The 18,623-nt window shown below is 17.0% G+C and overlaps 1 protein-coding gene across 1 annotated transcript; it reads right to left on the minus strand.

The window, feature by feature from the left end:
• Positions 1–389: 389 nt before the first annotated feature.
• Positions 390–960, minus strand: F5B22DRAFT_615051 (uncharacterized protein; the record flags this gene model as incomplete). The annotated part of the gene is made up of 1 exon (XM_047975509.1): positions 390–960. A coding segment is annotated over exon 1 (316 nt), but the record flags the coding sequence as incomplete, so codon positions are not given.
• Between the last annotated feature and the right edge of the window lie 17,663 nt (positions 961–18,623).

The raw sequence follows: 18,623 nt of genomic DNA on the forward strand, positions 1-18,623 counted from the left end.
TAACTCCTAACCCCCTTTGTCTTCTTGCTTTTCATACCCCTTATCCCCTCTACTAAGCTTCACTAGCTCTTACCCCCATTTCTTTTATTTTCTATTTTACTAATTTCATTAAATACAATTCAACACATCAAAAAAAGTTCCATGCCATAAATCTCCATTATATCTAGCTCAATACTATTAAATACTTTCCATAAAGTTATAATTATTTTAACACGTGACTGCGTTTAATTTACGCTTGAATCCTTTTACTAGAACACTTAACTTATAGATAATTACAAGTTAGTATTGGTAATCCTCTTTCGTTCTCCTCCGTTTAACCCCCTAAAATTTACCCTCTCCATCACCTAATCATGCTTAAACACTTCTATCATTAATGCTTCTTATTGCCTCTTGTTGACAAAATCTTTATATCATCCTTTTTCAGCATGATACTAACTTCATGGGATTACATTTTCACACTATGAGTATCTCTTCCTCGCAAACTTCCAAACTCTGACCGACGGGATCTACGGTACTAAGGTGGTGCTCCACAGTCAATAAGCCGATTCTTTGCCTCACATATGTCCACCCCTCCTTGTCGAACTCCCAAGTAACCGCAGATTCCGGGATAGGAGTGGCATACAATTTGATCAACACTAAGTATAGATACCGATTATCAGTCTTGCCAATCAATACCAAGTCGACGCTAGAGCCATCCGGTACAGCCATCTCAGTTTCTTGGTGCGCGTCGCTGTAGTTGTAGTCTGGGGTGAAGTTCCCAAGCGGCGCATCCATCGCATGTATAGCATAGTTGTCCGTCCACCTTAACCGCTGGAGTTATGATTTTCCATTTTCGGAAGTATCTCAACTCTAAAGACATGTTTTGGAAGTCTATTTTAGGAGTAATATGTCTCATTTAATATAAAGCAATATACTACCTAACTAATTAATGCTATTTAGCTTTATTAACCAAAGTGTATAAATGGTAGGCCTATAATAGCTTTTAAAGGCTTAGTAGAATTAGCTTTATAGCAGGGGCAGGATTAAGGCTCCCATTCCATATATAATTTTAGCTCTATATTTAAGTTTAATTTATATTGCTTAATTAGGTTTACTAGTTTATTTTTAAAATATAATACTTATATATACCTTTAAAGATTATATTTTTATATAAAGGATTTATTATATCTATTATAAATAAATAGTTTTTTTTTATTATATATAATTTATATATACCTTTAAAAATGTTTATTTTATATAAAGAATTTTAAACATTTATTATAAATAAATAGTTTTTTCTTATTATATATAGCTTATATATACCTTTAAAAATTTCCATTTTATATAAAGGATTTTAAATATTTATTATAAAAGAATAGTTTTTTTTTAAAATATATAGCTTATATATATATTTAAAGATCTTTATTTTATAAAAAGGATATTTATATATTATAATTTTTATAAGGATATAAAAACCTATTTTAATATTTTTTAATAGTATAATTATAAGCTTTAATATCTTTAAAATATTTATACTTTTTATAAAAGTAATAGGTTTTAATAATAAAAAACCTTTTTAAATATACCCTATAGTTAAACATTATACCTAATAGGTAATTATTATATATATAATATATATATAAACTTATTAATATATAAGGTATATAGTAAATTAAATATAAAAAATTATATAATTTACCTTTAACCTATAGCTTAATTAATAATAAAATGCTATATATAAACTATTATAATAAGTATTTTACCTCCTTTAATAATAATTTAATACCTTAAATTTTATTATTTATTATATTATAAGGGGCAATAAATATACCATTTTATAGGATTAATTAAATAGCTACACTTATATTTAATATAATATTAAAATTATATATACTTTACCTATAATTAATTATTACTATAGTAAATTATATAGTTAAATACTCTAGCTTTTAATTAAAAATATAATAAAAGTTTTCATTATTAAAGGCGCCTTAATATCCTATCTCCATTATAATATTATATTAAAAGTATTTTATTATAATTATTATTATTAAATAATTTAAAAAAGGAATTAAAGGGAAGCTTATTATATTAAAGCTAACTTTAAATTAAAGTTTTTTTAAACCTAATTATAAGTTTTAAATCTTTAACTATTGCTATTTAAAATATTATTAATATATAATCTTATATAAAAGCTATTAAAGTATTAAATTTTCTTTATTAATATTTAATACTATTATATTTTAATTATATTTCTATAATATTTAAATTTAATTTATTATTTAAAAAAAAGTAATATTATAATCCTAAAATTTTATTTTAATAAAAGGGATACTTTATATATAAAATAAATAAAAAACCCTTTTTTTATAATTATTAATTAATAGGATCATTAGGTACTTATTAAACTTAGCTTAATTAATATTATAGTTTTAAGCAATTTAAAGTAAAATGCTATATAAATCATTATAAGGTTAAGGATTAAATTAATAATATTTCTTTATAATATATTTTAAAGTTAAAAATATTTAATTAAGGAATTTATTTAATAATTATAGCTTTTATTTTAATAAATACTTTTTAATAAAGCTTAATTAAATATTAATTTATAATACATTAAAAAGTTATTAAAATTATTTATCTTTATTATTAATAATTTATTATAACCTATTAAGTTGCTTTATATAATTAAAAATATTAATATTAAATAAAATATAAATAATTATATAATTTATTAAAGTATAAAAAAGAAACCTTAGTTTAAATTCCTTAACTTTAAAGTTATATTAATTATAATATATATATAACTATTGCTTTAATAAAGGAAGAATAATTAAAGCTATATATTATTTTATAATGTTTATATAAAAAAAACTTAAAAATAGATTATTCGTTATATAATTTATTAATGTATAATTACTATTACTATTAAGGAAAAGGTTTATATAATTATACCCTACTTTAAGGAAAAGGGTAAAAAGATTAAGGTTAAGCTATAGCTTAAGCTTTATCTAATTATAAAAAGCTATTAACTAATTTTAATTATTAATTTAATTAAAAAAGGTTAAAAGATATTTTAATATTGCTTTAATATATTAATTAAATATTCCCTTTTTAATATAAAATAATAAATTAAGCTTTTTAAAGTTCTTTTAATATTTTAAAAATAGCTTATTATAAATTATTATAAATAAAAAAGCTTTAATAAAACTATTAAGCGTTTAAATTATATATAATAAGTTTAATAATCCCTTTCTTTTTACTACTTATATATAGCCTTAATTATTTTAAATCTAATTACCCTTTTTTTAAATTAGCTTCTTTTTTATATAAGTATTAATAATGTTATCTATATTGTCCAGCTTTTCTTTAATAGTAGTAATAGTAGGGGTAATAAAGGTAATAGAAAAAGATTTATTAAAGTTTAAGTTTAAAGCTTTTAAATTATTATAACGCATCTCCCACTTAACCTGGCCACCCAATTAACCTGGCCACCCCCCTAGCCCATACAAAAAACGTCGGTGCGCTAATCACGTGATAATTGAATAACTCTACGAATATTAGTCGTATAATATAATAAAATATACCATTAGATTCGTAATAAAGAGAGCTATTTAACGGTACCCTTCACTAGTTTATACGACTTATATTCGTGGAGTTATTAAGCAATACGCTAAAGTAAGCGCTAAAATAACCCTTGCCTAGCGCCCTTTTAGCGTATTGCTTAATATCTCGCTCAATAAATTTTATAAAAAATAGTAAAAAATACCATTGGATTCGTTATTAAATAACGGATCTAATGGTACTAATTATAAAATTGTGGGACCAATATTGGTCAAGTTATTACAGATTGAAACATTGGATTTTTGTATAGGTTAGGGGGGTGGCCAGCTCAATTGGGTGGCCAGGTCAAGTAGGAGATGCGTTATAGCTATATTATTATTAAATTCTTTATTTTAAGGTTTTATTAAGTATAGGTTTATAATATATAATAAATATTACTATTAGATTCTTTATTTTAAAATATACTTAATCTTATTTATATTATTTATCTTATTTTATATATTAAATGATTAAATATATATAATAAGAAATATAATTATAGTTATATTATTATTGGATTTTTTATTTTAAGGTTTTATTAAATATAGGTTTATAATATATAATAAATATTATTATTAAATTCTTTATTTTAAAATATACTTAATTTTATTTATTTTATTTTATATATTAAATAATTAAATATATATAATAGGAAATATAATTATAGTTATATTATTATTAAATTCTTTATTTTAAAGTTTTATTAAGTATAGGTTTATAATATATAATAAATAAAATATAGCTTATAAAATATATATATATAAATATATATTATTATCTTTAAATTAATATTAATAGGAAGCTTATTAAACATTTATAATTATTTATATATATCTTTATATTTACATTATTCACTTTTATTTATATATAATATAAATGGTGTTTTTAATGTATAAGTGGCCTAATATAGCCTAATATAATAAAAAATCTATTAAACATTTATAATTATTTATATATATTTTAATATCTTTATTACTTACTTTTATTTATATATAGTATAAATAATGTTTTTAATATATAAATAGCTTAATATAGCTTAATATATTATTATCCTTAAATTAATATTAATAGGAAACCTATTAAACATTTATAATTACTTATATATATATATATATTAATATTTATATTAACTATAATGCTTATTTTAATAACCTTAATAATCCTTTAAATTATTATTTTAAGCTTTTTATACTATACTTTTATTTAAATTAAATAATAAAAACTATTATATCTTTATATACTTAATAATACTTAATATATAAATATATAAATAATGCTTTACCTTAATAAAAAACCCCCTTATTATCTTTAGCATTATTATTTATTTAATATTTATTATATTATTAATATTTAAAAAGCCTATTATTAGTTTAATTATTATTTATTATAATATTTTTTAATTATTAATTATTTTATAGCTTATATATAATATTATTTAAAAGATAGGTAAATAAAATTAAAGATATAAGTTAACTTATAAAATAGCTTTAAGTATTATTAATAATAAATAAAGCTATAGCCTTAAACTTCCGTTAAATTAATTAATTTACCACAGTAAAGCAATAATATATTAATGGATTACCTATTTATTAACCTTTAGGAATATAATACTATCCTATTTATTATATATAAAATTATTAATATAATTGTTTACTTTAATTAAATCTGTAAACTCCTATTATATACCTTTAATAGTAATAAGTAAATAGATTATATTAAAGCTTTATTTATAAAGCAGTTAAGTAAGTATATTATTATTAACTAGCTTTACGCTTAAAAGCATTTTTATATATTTTAAACTATTATAAAGCTATATAAGGCAATGCTATATCTTAATATAATTAATATAATAATTGTTAAAAAGAATAAGGATAATAGTATTAATTAAGTAATAGATATAAATAAAGAAGGATATAGTTAAATAATATTTTAATTAATATTATTAAAATAATAATATTATAAAGTATAAATAGGATTAATATTATTATATATATTAATTAAGAATTATTAATATTAAAATAAATTATTAATAAATTAATAAACTTCCTTTAAACCTATTTATAATTTAAACTTTTAGCTTAACTTTATAATTTATTAAAATTTAATATAATTAATTAAAGTATATTATATTATTAAATATAAGTAATAATATATATAATTTAATATATTAAGTATATTGTTATTCTTATTTATATTTAATTAACCTATTAACGCATCTCCCACTTGACCTGGCCACCCCACCAGCCCATACAAAAAACGTCGGTGCGTTAATCACGTGATAATTAAATAACTTTACGAATATTAGTCTTATAAAATAATAAAATATACCATTAGATTCGTAATAAGAAGGGCTATTCAACGGTACCCGCTACTAATTTTTACGATTTTTATTCGCGGAGTTATTAAGCAATACGCTAAAGTAAGCGCTAAAATAATCCTTGCTTAACGCCCCTTTAGCGTATTGTTTAATATCTTGCTTAATAAATTTTATAAAAAATAGTAAAAAATACCTCTGGATTCCCCTTTAACTAACGGATTTAAAGATATTAATTATTAAATCGTACGGTCAGTATTCGTAAAGTTATTAAAGATTAAAATAATAGGGTTTTATATAAGTTATTAGGGTAGCTAGGTCAATTGGGTGGCCAGATTAAGTGGAAGATGCATTATATAAAGATTTTATAAAGACCCTTATCTTTTTAATATAAATTTACTTTTAGGTTCCTATTTATTTAATATTTTAACTTAAAATATAACTTTTTATATTTAATATATATATATATATTATAATAGCTTTATAATATTATTAATAAGCTTAATATTATATAAATTAATTATTAATAACCTTTTATAAAAAATTACCCTATAAGACTTTTATTAATTTAATTATTATAAAATTAAATATATTATTATAGGTAATTTTTAAATATAATTGCTATAATATAATAATTTATTATACTTTTTATACCCTTTCTTTTTTATTAAAATTATTATACTTCTTTTAAATATAACTTTATAGGTTAATAACTTTATTAAAACCTTTAATATATTTATATAGCTTATAAATAAAAGCTAAGTGCTAAAATCTATTTAACCCCTTTATAATTAAGTTAAAAGGTTTTACTTAAATAGCTTCCAATATTAAAGGGAAGTAATTTATAAATATTAAATATTAATATTATAATAGTTAAATATAATATATTTAAAATAACTTATATATTTATTTAAATATAAATATTTAAATAATATATACTTTAAATATAATAAATAAAATATATTATATAATATTAAAATAGTATAAAAATAATAAGGATAAAAGTAGTTTATTTATATAAAGTAAAATAGATTATAAAGGTAATACTTTAATAGAATATCCTTATTATAGGTTTATAAAAAGAATACCTACTTTTAGCATTCTTAATAGTAAATATTATTTAATATTAATTTATATATAATATAGAAAGGATTTATATAAAGCGGATTATAATATAAATATAAACTATTATATTATTAATAAAGCTTAAATTTAAAAAAGGTATTAAGTTAAATTTCTATTTATAATTAATCTTTAAACTATATAATTATTTAAATTAAAGTAGTTATATAATTATTATATTTATATATTTATAAATAATATTAATATAATTCTGGAATATAAGTTAAGTATTTTTATACTTATTATATAATTAAAGGTAATAAGGGGGTAGTTTTTAAACTTTAATAAATTAATAAATATTTTTAACTTAAATGTTTATTAATTATTAAGTTAAACAATATATATATTAAAATTAATTATACTTAACCCTTATAATATTATTAGCTTTATTATATAAACTTTTAAATAGTTCCTATTACTTTATAATAATTATTAAATACTTTTAATTTAATAAGAATACTTTTTAAAAATAACTATATTATATATTAATATAATATTATAAAACTAAGCATACTTTAAAAGTTCCTTTAAGCTTAATTTAAAAGTGCTTAATATATCTTTTATATAAAGCATTAGCTTTAAGTCCGGAAATAGGGCTAAAGGTATTAATAATGCCGTTAAATAAGCTAGGCCTATATTATAGGTTAATAATAGGAGCTAAGGGTAATATAAAATAATACCTATAATAAATATTAATAATACTTAAAGGAATAAGGGAAGTAATAATATAATAGGAGGGATATTAATATTAATTATTATAATTTTAAATAATTACCTTTAATTAAAATAACATTTATTAATATTAAAGCTAAAAGCTATATAATTATAATAAATATTAATATTTTATTATATTTATCCTATTTATATTATTTTTATAAATACTATTTAAAATTAATTATTTATTTAAAAGTTAACCTATAAGGTTTACTATTTATTAATATAATATATATATATTAATAGTTTACTTAATAATACTTTTAACTTTATATATTTATTTTAATTAAATAATAATAATAGGAATAATAATAATTAAAAGTATAATTATATAATTATATAATTATTATAAAATATAATATTATTTTCTTTATTAGATTATTATATTAAGCCTTTTATTATTTATAATAGGTTTAATATAGGATATATAGGATAATATTAATAATATTAAATAATATATAATAATAATTATAATTATACTTAAGGTTTAAATAACCTAATATAGATTTATAATAATTGGAATAAAATAATAAAACTAACTATATTAAATAATATATAATAACAATTATAATAAAACTTAAAGTTTAAATAACCTAATATAAATTAATAATAATAAAACTAAAATAAACTTAAACTTTATTTTTTATAAACTTAAATAACTTTATTTAATATTAAATATTAATTAAAGAGCTTTAATATATATAATAATTATATTAATAGGTAGCTTTTTACTATTATTTATATAATTTAACTTAAGTTAAAATATAAAAAATATAAATATAAATATTATACTTTAAAAAGTTAATAATAATAAGTTAAACTTTAAACCAACTTATATTATAACTTTTATAATCCTAATATATTAAATAATAATAATTATTTATAACTATTATTATTAAATAATACTTTAATATAATATAAATAACGCATTTCCCATTTAACCTGGCCACCTAATTAAGCTGGCTACCCCTTTAACCTATATAAAAGTCCAATGTTTCAATTTGGAATAATTTAACCAATATTAGTTCTATAATTTTATAATTAATATTATTAGATCTATTATTTAAAAAAGAAGCCAGCAGTATTTTTTACTATTTTTTATAAAATTTATTAGGCGAAATATTAAGCAATACGTTAAAAGGCCGCTAGGTAAGGATTATTTTAACGCTTACTTTAACGTATTGCTCAATAACTCTATAAATATAAGTTGTATAAATCAATGGAAAGTACTGTTGGATAGTTCTTCTTATTATAAATTTAATAGTATATTTTATTATTTTATATGATTAATATTTATAAAGTTATCCAATTATTATATGATTAACGTACCGACGTTTTTTGTATAGGCTGGTGGGGTGGCTAGGTTAATTGGGTAACCAGGTTAAGTGGAAAATACGTTAATTATTTATTTAAATGTTTTATTGCTATAATTATTTATAAATATTATTTAAGGCAATAATTAAAAGTTAAAATAGGTTATTTATTAAAAATTATATAATTGTTTAAAAAAACTTAATATTTTAATAAAGGCTATTATTATTATTTAATGTTAAGCAATAAGGATAATATTCTATATTTATAATTAAATAATAAAGGTATTAATTTAAAATTATAAAATATTTTAATTTAATTAATTAAAATAGCTTTATAATTTTAAAATAATATTATAAATGTTAAATATAGCTAGTTAAATAAATATTATTTAATAAATTATATTTCTATTTTATTTAATTATTATACCTACTTTTATTAAATAGTTTTAAATATTTATATATTTAAAAATAAGTTTAATAGCTTTAATAAAAGGTTTAAAATATTAATAAAAGATATTTATATTATAATTATTAAATATAAATAAGTTTAAAGTAGTTTTATTAAAATAATAGGTTTAACTTTATTTTACCCCCCTTTTTCTTCTTTAAGTAATTATATTTTAAGCCTTTTTATAAACTTTAAGCCTACCTTTTATATAAAAATATATTATAGTTATTTAATAGTTTACCTTTTAGATTTTTATTTAGCTTTATTTTTTAATGTTAAATATTATTATAATTATATATCTTTTAAACCCTTTTAATATAAATAAGCTTTAATATATACCCTATTACTTTATTAAGATTAATAAGTATTATTATAAATAATATATAAATAACCTTTTGCTTTAATTTTTATTAAAATTTAATTTAACTTAAATTATAAAATTATAAAGTTAATGTATCTCTCACTTGACCTGGCCACCCAATTGACCTGGCCACCCCCCTAGCCCATACAAATAACGTCGGTGCGTTAATTACGTGATAATTTAATAACTCTACGAATACTAATCGTATAAAATAATAAAATATACCATTAGATTTGTAATAAAAAGAGCTATTTAACAGTACCCTTTATTAACTTTCACGTCTTATATTCGCGGAGTTATTAAGCAATACGCTAAAGTAAGCGCTAAATTAATCCTTGCTTAACGCTTCTTTAGCGTATTGCTGAATATCTTGCTTAATAAATTTTATAAAAAATAGTAAAAAATACCTCTGGATTCCCCTTGAACTAACGGATTTAACGGTACTAATTATTAAACCGTACGACTAGTACTCGTAAAGTTATTGAAGATTGAAATAATGAGGTTTTATATAGGTTATTGGGGTGGCCAGGTCAATTGGGTGGCCAGGTTAAGTGGGAGATGCGTTAGCCTAATTAACTTTTATTTAAGCTTAGCCTTAATCTATTAAAATATAATAAATAAATAAATTAATCCTTTAAATATATAAACTAAACTATAGTAATAAATATTACTTTATAATAATTCTTAAAATAGAAAATAACTTAAGTTTTAAATTTAATTAACTTATTAAATAAGGAATATTTAAAGTTAAAATTACTTAAAATAGCTATAAGGTTATATAGCTTAACTAAATAAAGGTTTAAACTTAGTTATATTAAAATAATAATAAATTTAAAGAAGTATTTAAGGTTATAATAGAAGCCCTTAATATTAAAGGTGGCTATTTAAATACTTTATTATACTTAGCGATTTAGGTAGTTTAGTCCAATATTTATCCCCAGCTATACTTAATATAAATAAAAGCGGTTAAATTAAAGACCTTAATTTACCTAATCTACTTGCTATATTAGATAAAATATACCTTTTTAAACGTTTATAATACTTAATTAATATTAAAAACCAAATTAATAATAATTTAACTAATATTAAAAATATATTTTATATATTAAATATTAAGGTTTAAGTAAACCTTAATGGTAAAAATAATATAGTTTTAAGTATTATTTATTTAACGCTTATTATTAAATTAATAAATAATAACCTTTATTAAAAAATATTAAAGATAAAAAGTAATAAAAATAAGCTTAATGTTTAAATGTTATAAATATTAAAAAAGATATAAAAAAGTAAAATAAGGGTTTAAAGGATAAAACTATTTATATATATTATACTTTTACCTTAAATAAACTTTTAATTTAATTTAATAACTATATAATATAATATTAAAGGTATTTATTAATTTTAAATTTAAATATTTCTATTATTATTTTTATTAAATATTAATAATATTAAAGGTATTTATTAATTTTAAATTTAAACGTTTTTATTATTATCTTTATTAAATAGATTAATATTATTTATAAAATATTAATAGCTTAAATTAATAATTATAATATATTTATATTACTTTATTTTCCTTTTTATTATTATACTTTTAATTTTTATATATTAAAAGTAGTTAGCTTTTAATGGTAAATATTTACCCTTTAATATATTATACTATATATTTAATATATTTTATAATAAATATATACCTTTAACGCCTTTATAATAATATTATTATTTTGGAATAAAATTTAACTATAAACCTTTATTTATATTTAGGACTATATTATAATGCTTTTATAGTATAAATTTATAATGCTTATAAAGTTATATATTATTACCTTTTTAAGAAAAAGGCATTAAGTATAGAATTTAACCTTTTAAGTGAAGTATTTTAAACCTTAATATTTCTTTAATTTAAGGAAAAATATAACTAAATACTATAAAGAAAAGGATAGTTTTTTAATATTAATTTAAAATGTTAAAGGGCTTAATAAAGTAAACTATTATTAATTATTATAAAAATTTAAATATAATATATATATAGCGTTAAATACTTAAGCTACTATTATATAATAAGGGTTTTTAACGATTTATTATATATAATATAATATATCTTATTATTATTATATTATAAATGTAACTTTTATAATATATTTAAATAAAGATATAATAAAAATGATAAAAATATAACTATCTTTTTTAATTTTTAAGCTTTAATATTTAATATAATATATTATATATAATAATCCTTTAATTCCTTTTATTTATTTACTTATATTACCTCTTTTTTTAATATTATATATATTACTTTTTAAATCTATTAGCTTTTATATACTTTATTTTATATATTTATTTATTCTATTATTTAAAACTTATATATATAATCATTATTTAATTAATCTTATTGTTTAATTAATTTTATTATTTAATTAATCTTATTATTTAACTAATTATATTATATAAGCTTTATAACCTTAAAATAGTATTTTTAGCTATATAATAGAAGTATAAATATATTATAAAATAAATATTAAATAATAGCTATTTTAATAATAAACTATTAATATTATTATTTATCCCTTTAACCTTAATTTTAACAATTATTCCTTTAGCTATATTTCTAATACTTCTAATACTTCTAGCACCTTTAGCCCCTATAATGCAAGGAGCTTTAACTACTTAGTTCTTTAGCTTATTTTAACGCTTTACTTGGCTAGTTTAATAGATAAGGTTACCTTAAATTATAATCCTTACTACTTTAATTACCTTTTTTATTATAATTAAAGCATTATATAATATAAAACATTAAATAATGTTTAACCCTATAATAATTATAAATTTTAAGCTAAGCAATTTACTATTTAGCTTTTATTATAATAATAATATATACCTTTTAGTTAAATTTTCCCCCTATATAAACTACCTTACCTTTTTAATAAGCTTTTTAAGGTTATATTATATAGATATTTTATATAATATTATATTGCTTTATATTAGAAATTATTATTATAATATATTAAAAAAGATATAATTTATTTTAAAAATGGGCTATATTTATATAAGGTAATTCTTTAAATAATAGTAGTAATAAGTTAAAACCCTATATAATATTAATTAAAGTGTTAACCAAATACTTAAAACTTACTATTTAAATAATTCTTTTTATTAACTTATTTATTAAGTATAGCTTAAGTATTATAAGTATATTAATACTTTTATAATGGTAGCGGTTAATAAAATATTAATATTAAAGTATAAGTTAATAAGATTTACCTTAAGTAACTTATTTTAATTAGCTTAACTAAGCTATATTAATAATTATATTACTATATTCTTTTAAAATATAAACTTTAAATTAAAAGTGGTAAAACTAATAATTAATAGCTTTTTATATATTTTATAATATATTAAAATAAAAAATTTCCTTTATAATACTTTTAAGGGTATTTTTAAGTAGTATCCTTAGATTAGGATTATTATCCGGTATATTATATTATTAAATATATTAAGTTAAGTTTATAGTAAATAAAAGATAGCTATTATATTTTTATATTACTTTATTATAAGTTATATAAATAATATATATAATTATATTAAAGTAGTATAGGATAAATATTTTAAATAGGTTTATTATATTAAAAAAAAAGTAAAAATATTAGCTATTAATAAATACTTCTTTTAATAAATTAATATTAATAATTAGAATTTATTTAATGCTTTAAGTAATATATTAATTATAATAAATAAGATCTATTATTAATAGGAGTAAATAAAGCTTAAATTATTATAATATTTAAGTGCTATATTTAATATAGATTAATAATTCTTTATATATATAAATATTTAGGAATAAAGCTTATTATATATAGCTAATATTTAAAATATATATATAAATGCTTATAGTTTATTACTTCCCTCTTTTTCTATTTTTATCTTTTCCTATTTTTTTTATTAACCTATTCCCTTTATTTTATTTTTCTTTTTTCTTTCCTTTTATTACTATACTTTTTATTAAAAAAGTAATATATTTATCTATTATTTACCTTAATAAATAATTTAAAGCCCTTTACCCTTTCCCTATAACTATTTAAAATGTTTGCTTTAATTAGTTCTATATTAAATAACCTTTTAAAAAGGAATAAGTTATAGGTTAAAAAGAATAATAAATTAAAAGGTTTAATGATTAATAATAAATTTATAAAAAGGATAAAGATAGAATATATTATATATAAGCTATAAGTTTTAAAATAACTTTAAAGGAAAATGCTAAATAAATTAGCTATTACTAATATAGTAAATAATAACTATTACGCTTTAAACTTATAAGGCTACCTAAGTAATATAGGTTAAAATATTAATAAAACTATAATTAAAGTTAACTTTATTAAAGCTATTATTTAATATTAAATTAAGGTTAAAGATTTAAGTAATGTAAAGCCTATTAATAAAAAGGTAATAGAGTTATTATATTCCATTATACCTTATATATTAATGCTAACTATTTTAAAAATATTAAGCTATTAATAATTTAAATTTTAAAATAAAGCAAAAGTTAGCTTTAGCTTTATAATTAATAATACTATTTATAGGTAATCTTTTTAAAGGTATATTAATAAACTTAATTAAAGCTATTTTAAATAATTAAAGAATTAATAACCTTACTATAAAACCTAAAAAGCTTAAAGATTTAAAAGTTTATTTTATATAATATATTTAAAATAGTTAAAACCTTAGCATTTTTATAACTATTTAAAGTATATGTTTAAGCTTTTTATAATAATTATATAATTAATTTTATATAAATAAATTTAGCTTAATAGTTGTAAATTTAGATTTAACTTTTAAAGAATATAAATAGTTAAAAGCCCTTTAAAATAACTTTATAAAGCGTATTTAAAGTAAGGATATTTATACCTTTAATAATAACATTTTAACCTAATAAGCTACATTAATAGTAGACTAATTACCTATTTAAATAAACCTTAATAATATTTATAACATTATTAATTAAAGAAAAAATATTATATTTAAAAAGAACGTATATTATATTAATATATATAATAATTTAAAATTATTAAACCTATATTAAAAAGGGGCTTATTTTATACTATTCCTATAAAATAAAGAACCTTAATAGCCTTTACTATTATATAATATTATTTAAACTTTTACTCCTTCTTTAAACCTTCTTACCTATAGGTTTTAACTACCTATTATTCCTTAGCTTACCCCTATTTAACCTACTTCTATTCAACCTATTACTATTTAACCTACTATTGTTTAACCTGCTACTATTTAACCTATTACTATTTAACCTACTATTATTTAACTTATTACTATTTAACCTATTACTATTCAACCTGTTACTACTGTTTAACCTGCTATTACTCCCCAGCTTACCCTTATTTAACCTACTTTTATTCCACCTACTTCTATTCGAACTGCTTCTATTTAGCCTGCTATTTAATTTGCTTTTATTTAACCTGCTTTTGTTTATATACCTACTATTTAACCTATTACTATTTCTCAGCTTACCCCTATTCAACCTACTTCTGTTCCACCTACTTCTGTTTGAATTGCTTCTATTTAATCACCTGCTACTTAGCTTACTTCTATTTAATATACCTTTGTTTAGCCTGTTATTTAACCTATTGCTATTCGAACTGCTTTTATTTAATCACCTGCTATTTAACCTACTTTTATTTAACCTGCTTTTATTTAATCTATTATTTAACCTACTGCTGTTTAACTTATTGCTATTTAACCTACTGCTATTTAACCTATTATTATTTAACCTATACCTATTTAACTTATAGCTACTTAACCACTTATAACTATTTAACTTTAAACTAATCCTTTTATTTAAAATGCTCTTTATAATAATGTTACCCTTTACTTTAAAAGTTATTTATTTATTAAATCTACTTTTATTATATATTTTAATTTTAACTTTAATAAAAAGCCCTTAAGTTAAGAATGTATTTTATACTTTATTAATAATATATTTATAACTATTATAGGTATAGCTTCTATATAGCTTAATTTAAATATAAGCTTAATAATTGCTTTTATTTTTAAATTATTTAAATACCTTAACCATTTAAAGGAAGTATAAATATTATTAATAAATAAATATTATTTTATAAATAGCTATATAAATTTAAAACTTTATACCTATACTATATAAAAGGTTAAAGGAGATTATATATTTCCTTTAATTAAATATTAAATTAAAGTTTATAATTATTATTAATAAGTATATATAAATTTAAATACTTATATTTTTTATTATTTAAAGTATTTTAATATATTATTATAAGGACTTAATATTATAATTCTTATAACTTATATATAATAAAAGTATAAAATTAAAAATAGTTTAAGTTAAAATATATTTTAATTTATTTACTTCCTTTAAAAATATTATAATATATTATATAAGACTTATAATTAATATATAAAAAGAGCTAAATAATATAGCTTAAGTTAAAATATATTTTAATTTAATTACTTCCTTTAAAGATATTATAATATATTATATAAAATTTATAGCTAATATATAAAAAGAGTTAAATAATATTAATATACCTATATTTTATAATTTAAGCATTAAGCTTTAAGTATTTAAAGGAATAAATTATTATATTTAATTTAACTACTTTTTTTTTTTTTTTTTATTAAGCTTAAAAGGCCTCCTTCTTTTAAGCTATTAATTTTAGGATTTTCCTTTATAATGCCTACCTTTTATTACTTTTAACTATAAGGATTTACTTTAAAATATATTTATATTATTATTCCTATTTCATATAAGCTTATTAAAAAATATAACTATCCTATTACTTTTACTTATTATAATGTTTACTATTATTACCCCCCTATTAAAGTCCTATAGTACAATTTGCTTAATTAATAAAGTAAAGATTATTTATAAATCTATTATTAACCCCCTACCTATTTAGATTTAGCCATTAATAAAGGAATACCTATAATTTTTAATTAAAACTTTTTAAACTTAACTTATTTATAAAAAAACAAGCTATATTATAATAAATAAAAAAGCTTAACGCTTAAATATAATAATAGAATTACTTTAGTTTTAAAAATTATTAATATATAGCTTAATATTAACCTTAATATTAAAATGTTTTATAGCTTTATAAAGTCCGGGTACTTAGAACTTATTAATTAAATGCTATATAACCACCTATTGGACTAAGTAGTATTAACCTTTAAAGTTACTTATATTAATAATTACTTTTATTATAAATATAATAGTATTAAAAAATCTAGCATTTATATTAAAGTATATTATTAAATAAATATTAAAAAGGTTATTTAATTAAATTTATCTATTATAACTATTAATATTAAATATATATAATATTTTAATAGTAAATTAATATTATTTATTAATACTTTTAATAAATAAATACCTTTTATTTAATTTATCTTTATTGCTACCCTTATTTTAATTTACATTTTAGCTTATACTTTTATTACATTTAATATAAATAAATTTAAAGCTAACTATTAAAATAAATAATATTTAAATAATAGTAAAAAGCATTAAAGGAAGGAAGTTTTAATTTAATAAGCATTATAGGTTAATAAGTTAAATTTAAATAGATAGTTTAATAATAAAAGATTATTTAAGCTTAAGATTTTAAATTAAAAAATTAAAAAATGCTATAATTCCATTTATAATCTATTACTATAATCCTTAATAAATATAAAACCTTTACCTTTATTAATTTTAATATATATATTAAATTAATTATACTATTATTAAATTTTAATATATTCCTTTAAATATCTTTTATATTATTAAGTACCTATTTAAGTAAATGTAGGGTAATATATAAGTATTATTTTATTTAATTGTTAAATAATTTAACTAATCTATAAAATAAAAAGGATAAAAGATATTTAAAACTTAAAAAGAAAAATATTAAAGCTCTTAAGCTTATTATTAAATAAATATAAATATAAAGTTAAAAAAGTAATAGAATTATTATTAAATAAACTTTTAATTAAATAAAAGTATACCTTTAAGTAGAACTTATATAAGAATATAAACATTAATAAAGTGGATAAAAATAAGGAAATATTTAAATACCCCCTATAAGTAAAAGGAAAGGGAAAGGTAAATTAATAAAGCTTTTAAAGGTAGTACTTAACCTTATTAAAAAAAATTATAAAGAATTAACTTAAAGGAAAAAATAAAAATAACTAATTAAACTATCTTCCAATTTATAAAGCTATTAATAATTATAATAAATATTTAAAAAGTATTAAAAAAGTACTTTTATAAATATAAAATAGCTAACCTTATTTAAAGGTTATTATATAAAATAATAAATATAAGCTTCCAATTTACTTAAATAATTTAAAAGGTATAAAAATACTTAATAAATAATAAAGATATAATAAAATAATATATTTAAATTAAATGTATAGTTGTTTAATATATATAGGATAAAGTAAAAGATATATAGGAATATTTAAAGGAGCTTTTTAATAAATAGAACTTTGGATAATAAAAGCTTAAAATATAAAGAATAAAATTAATAAAACTTAAAAATAAAGATAAATTAAAGGTAATTATATTAATAAGCCCTTTTATAAAACCCCTATATAAATAATAAATAACTTTAAACTATAACTTATTATAAAGCTTATAAAAAGTATACCTATTATATTTATTTTAAAGCATTTATAAATATTAAGGACCTATTTAAATAATTACCTTCTTTAAAAAAATAATAAAGGTAATAATATTAA

Source organism: Xylaria bambusicola, assembly GCF_022495145.1.
Source record: "Xylaria bambusicola strain CBS 139988 unplaced genomic scaffold F5B22scaffold_35, whole genome shotgun sequence".
Classification (NCBI taxonomy): domain Eukaryota; kingdom Fungi; phylum Ascomycota; class Sordariomycetes; order Xylariales; family Xylariaceae; genus Xylaria; species Xylaria bambusicola.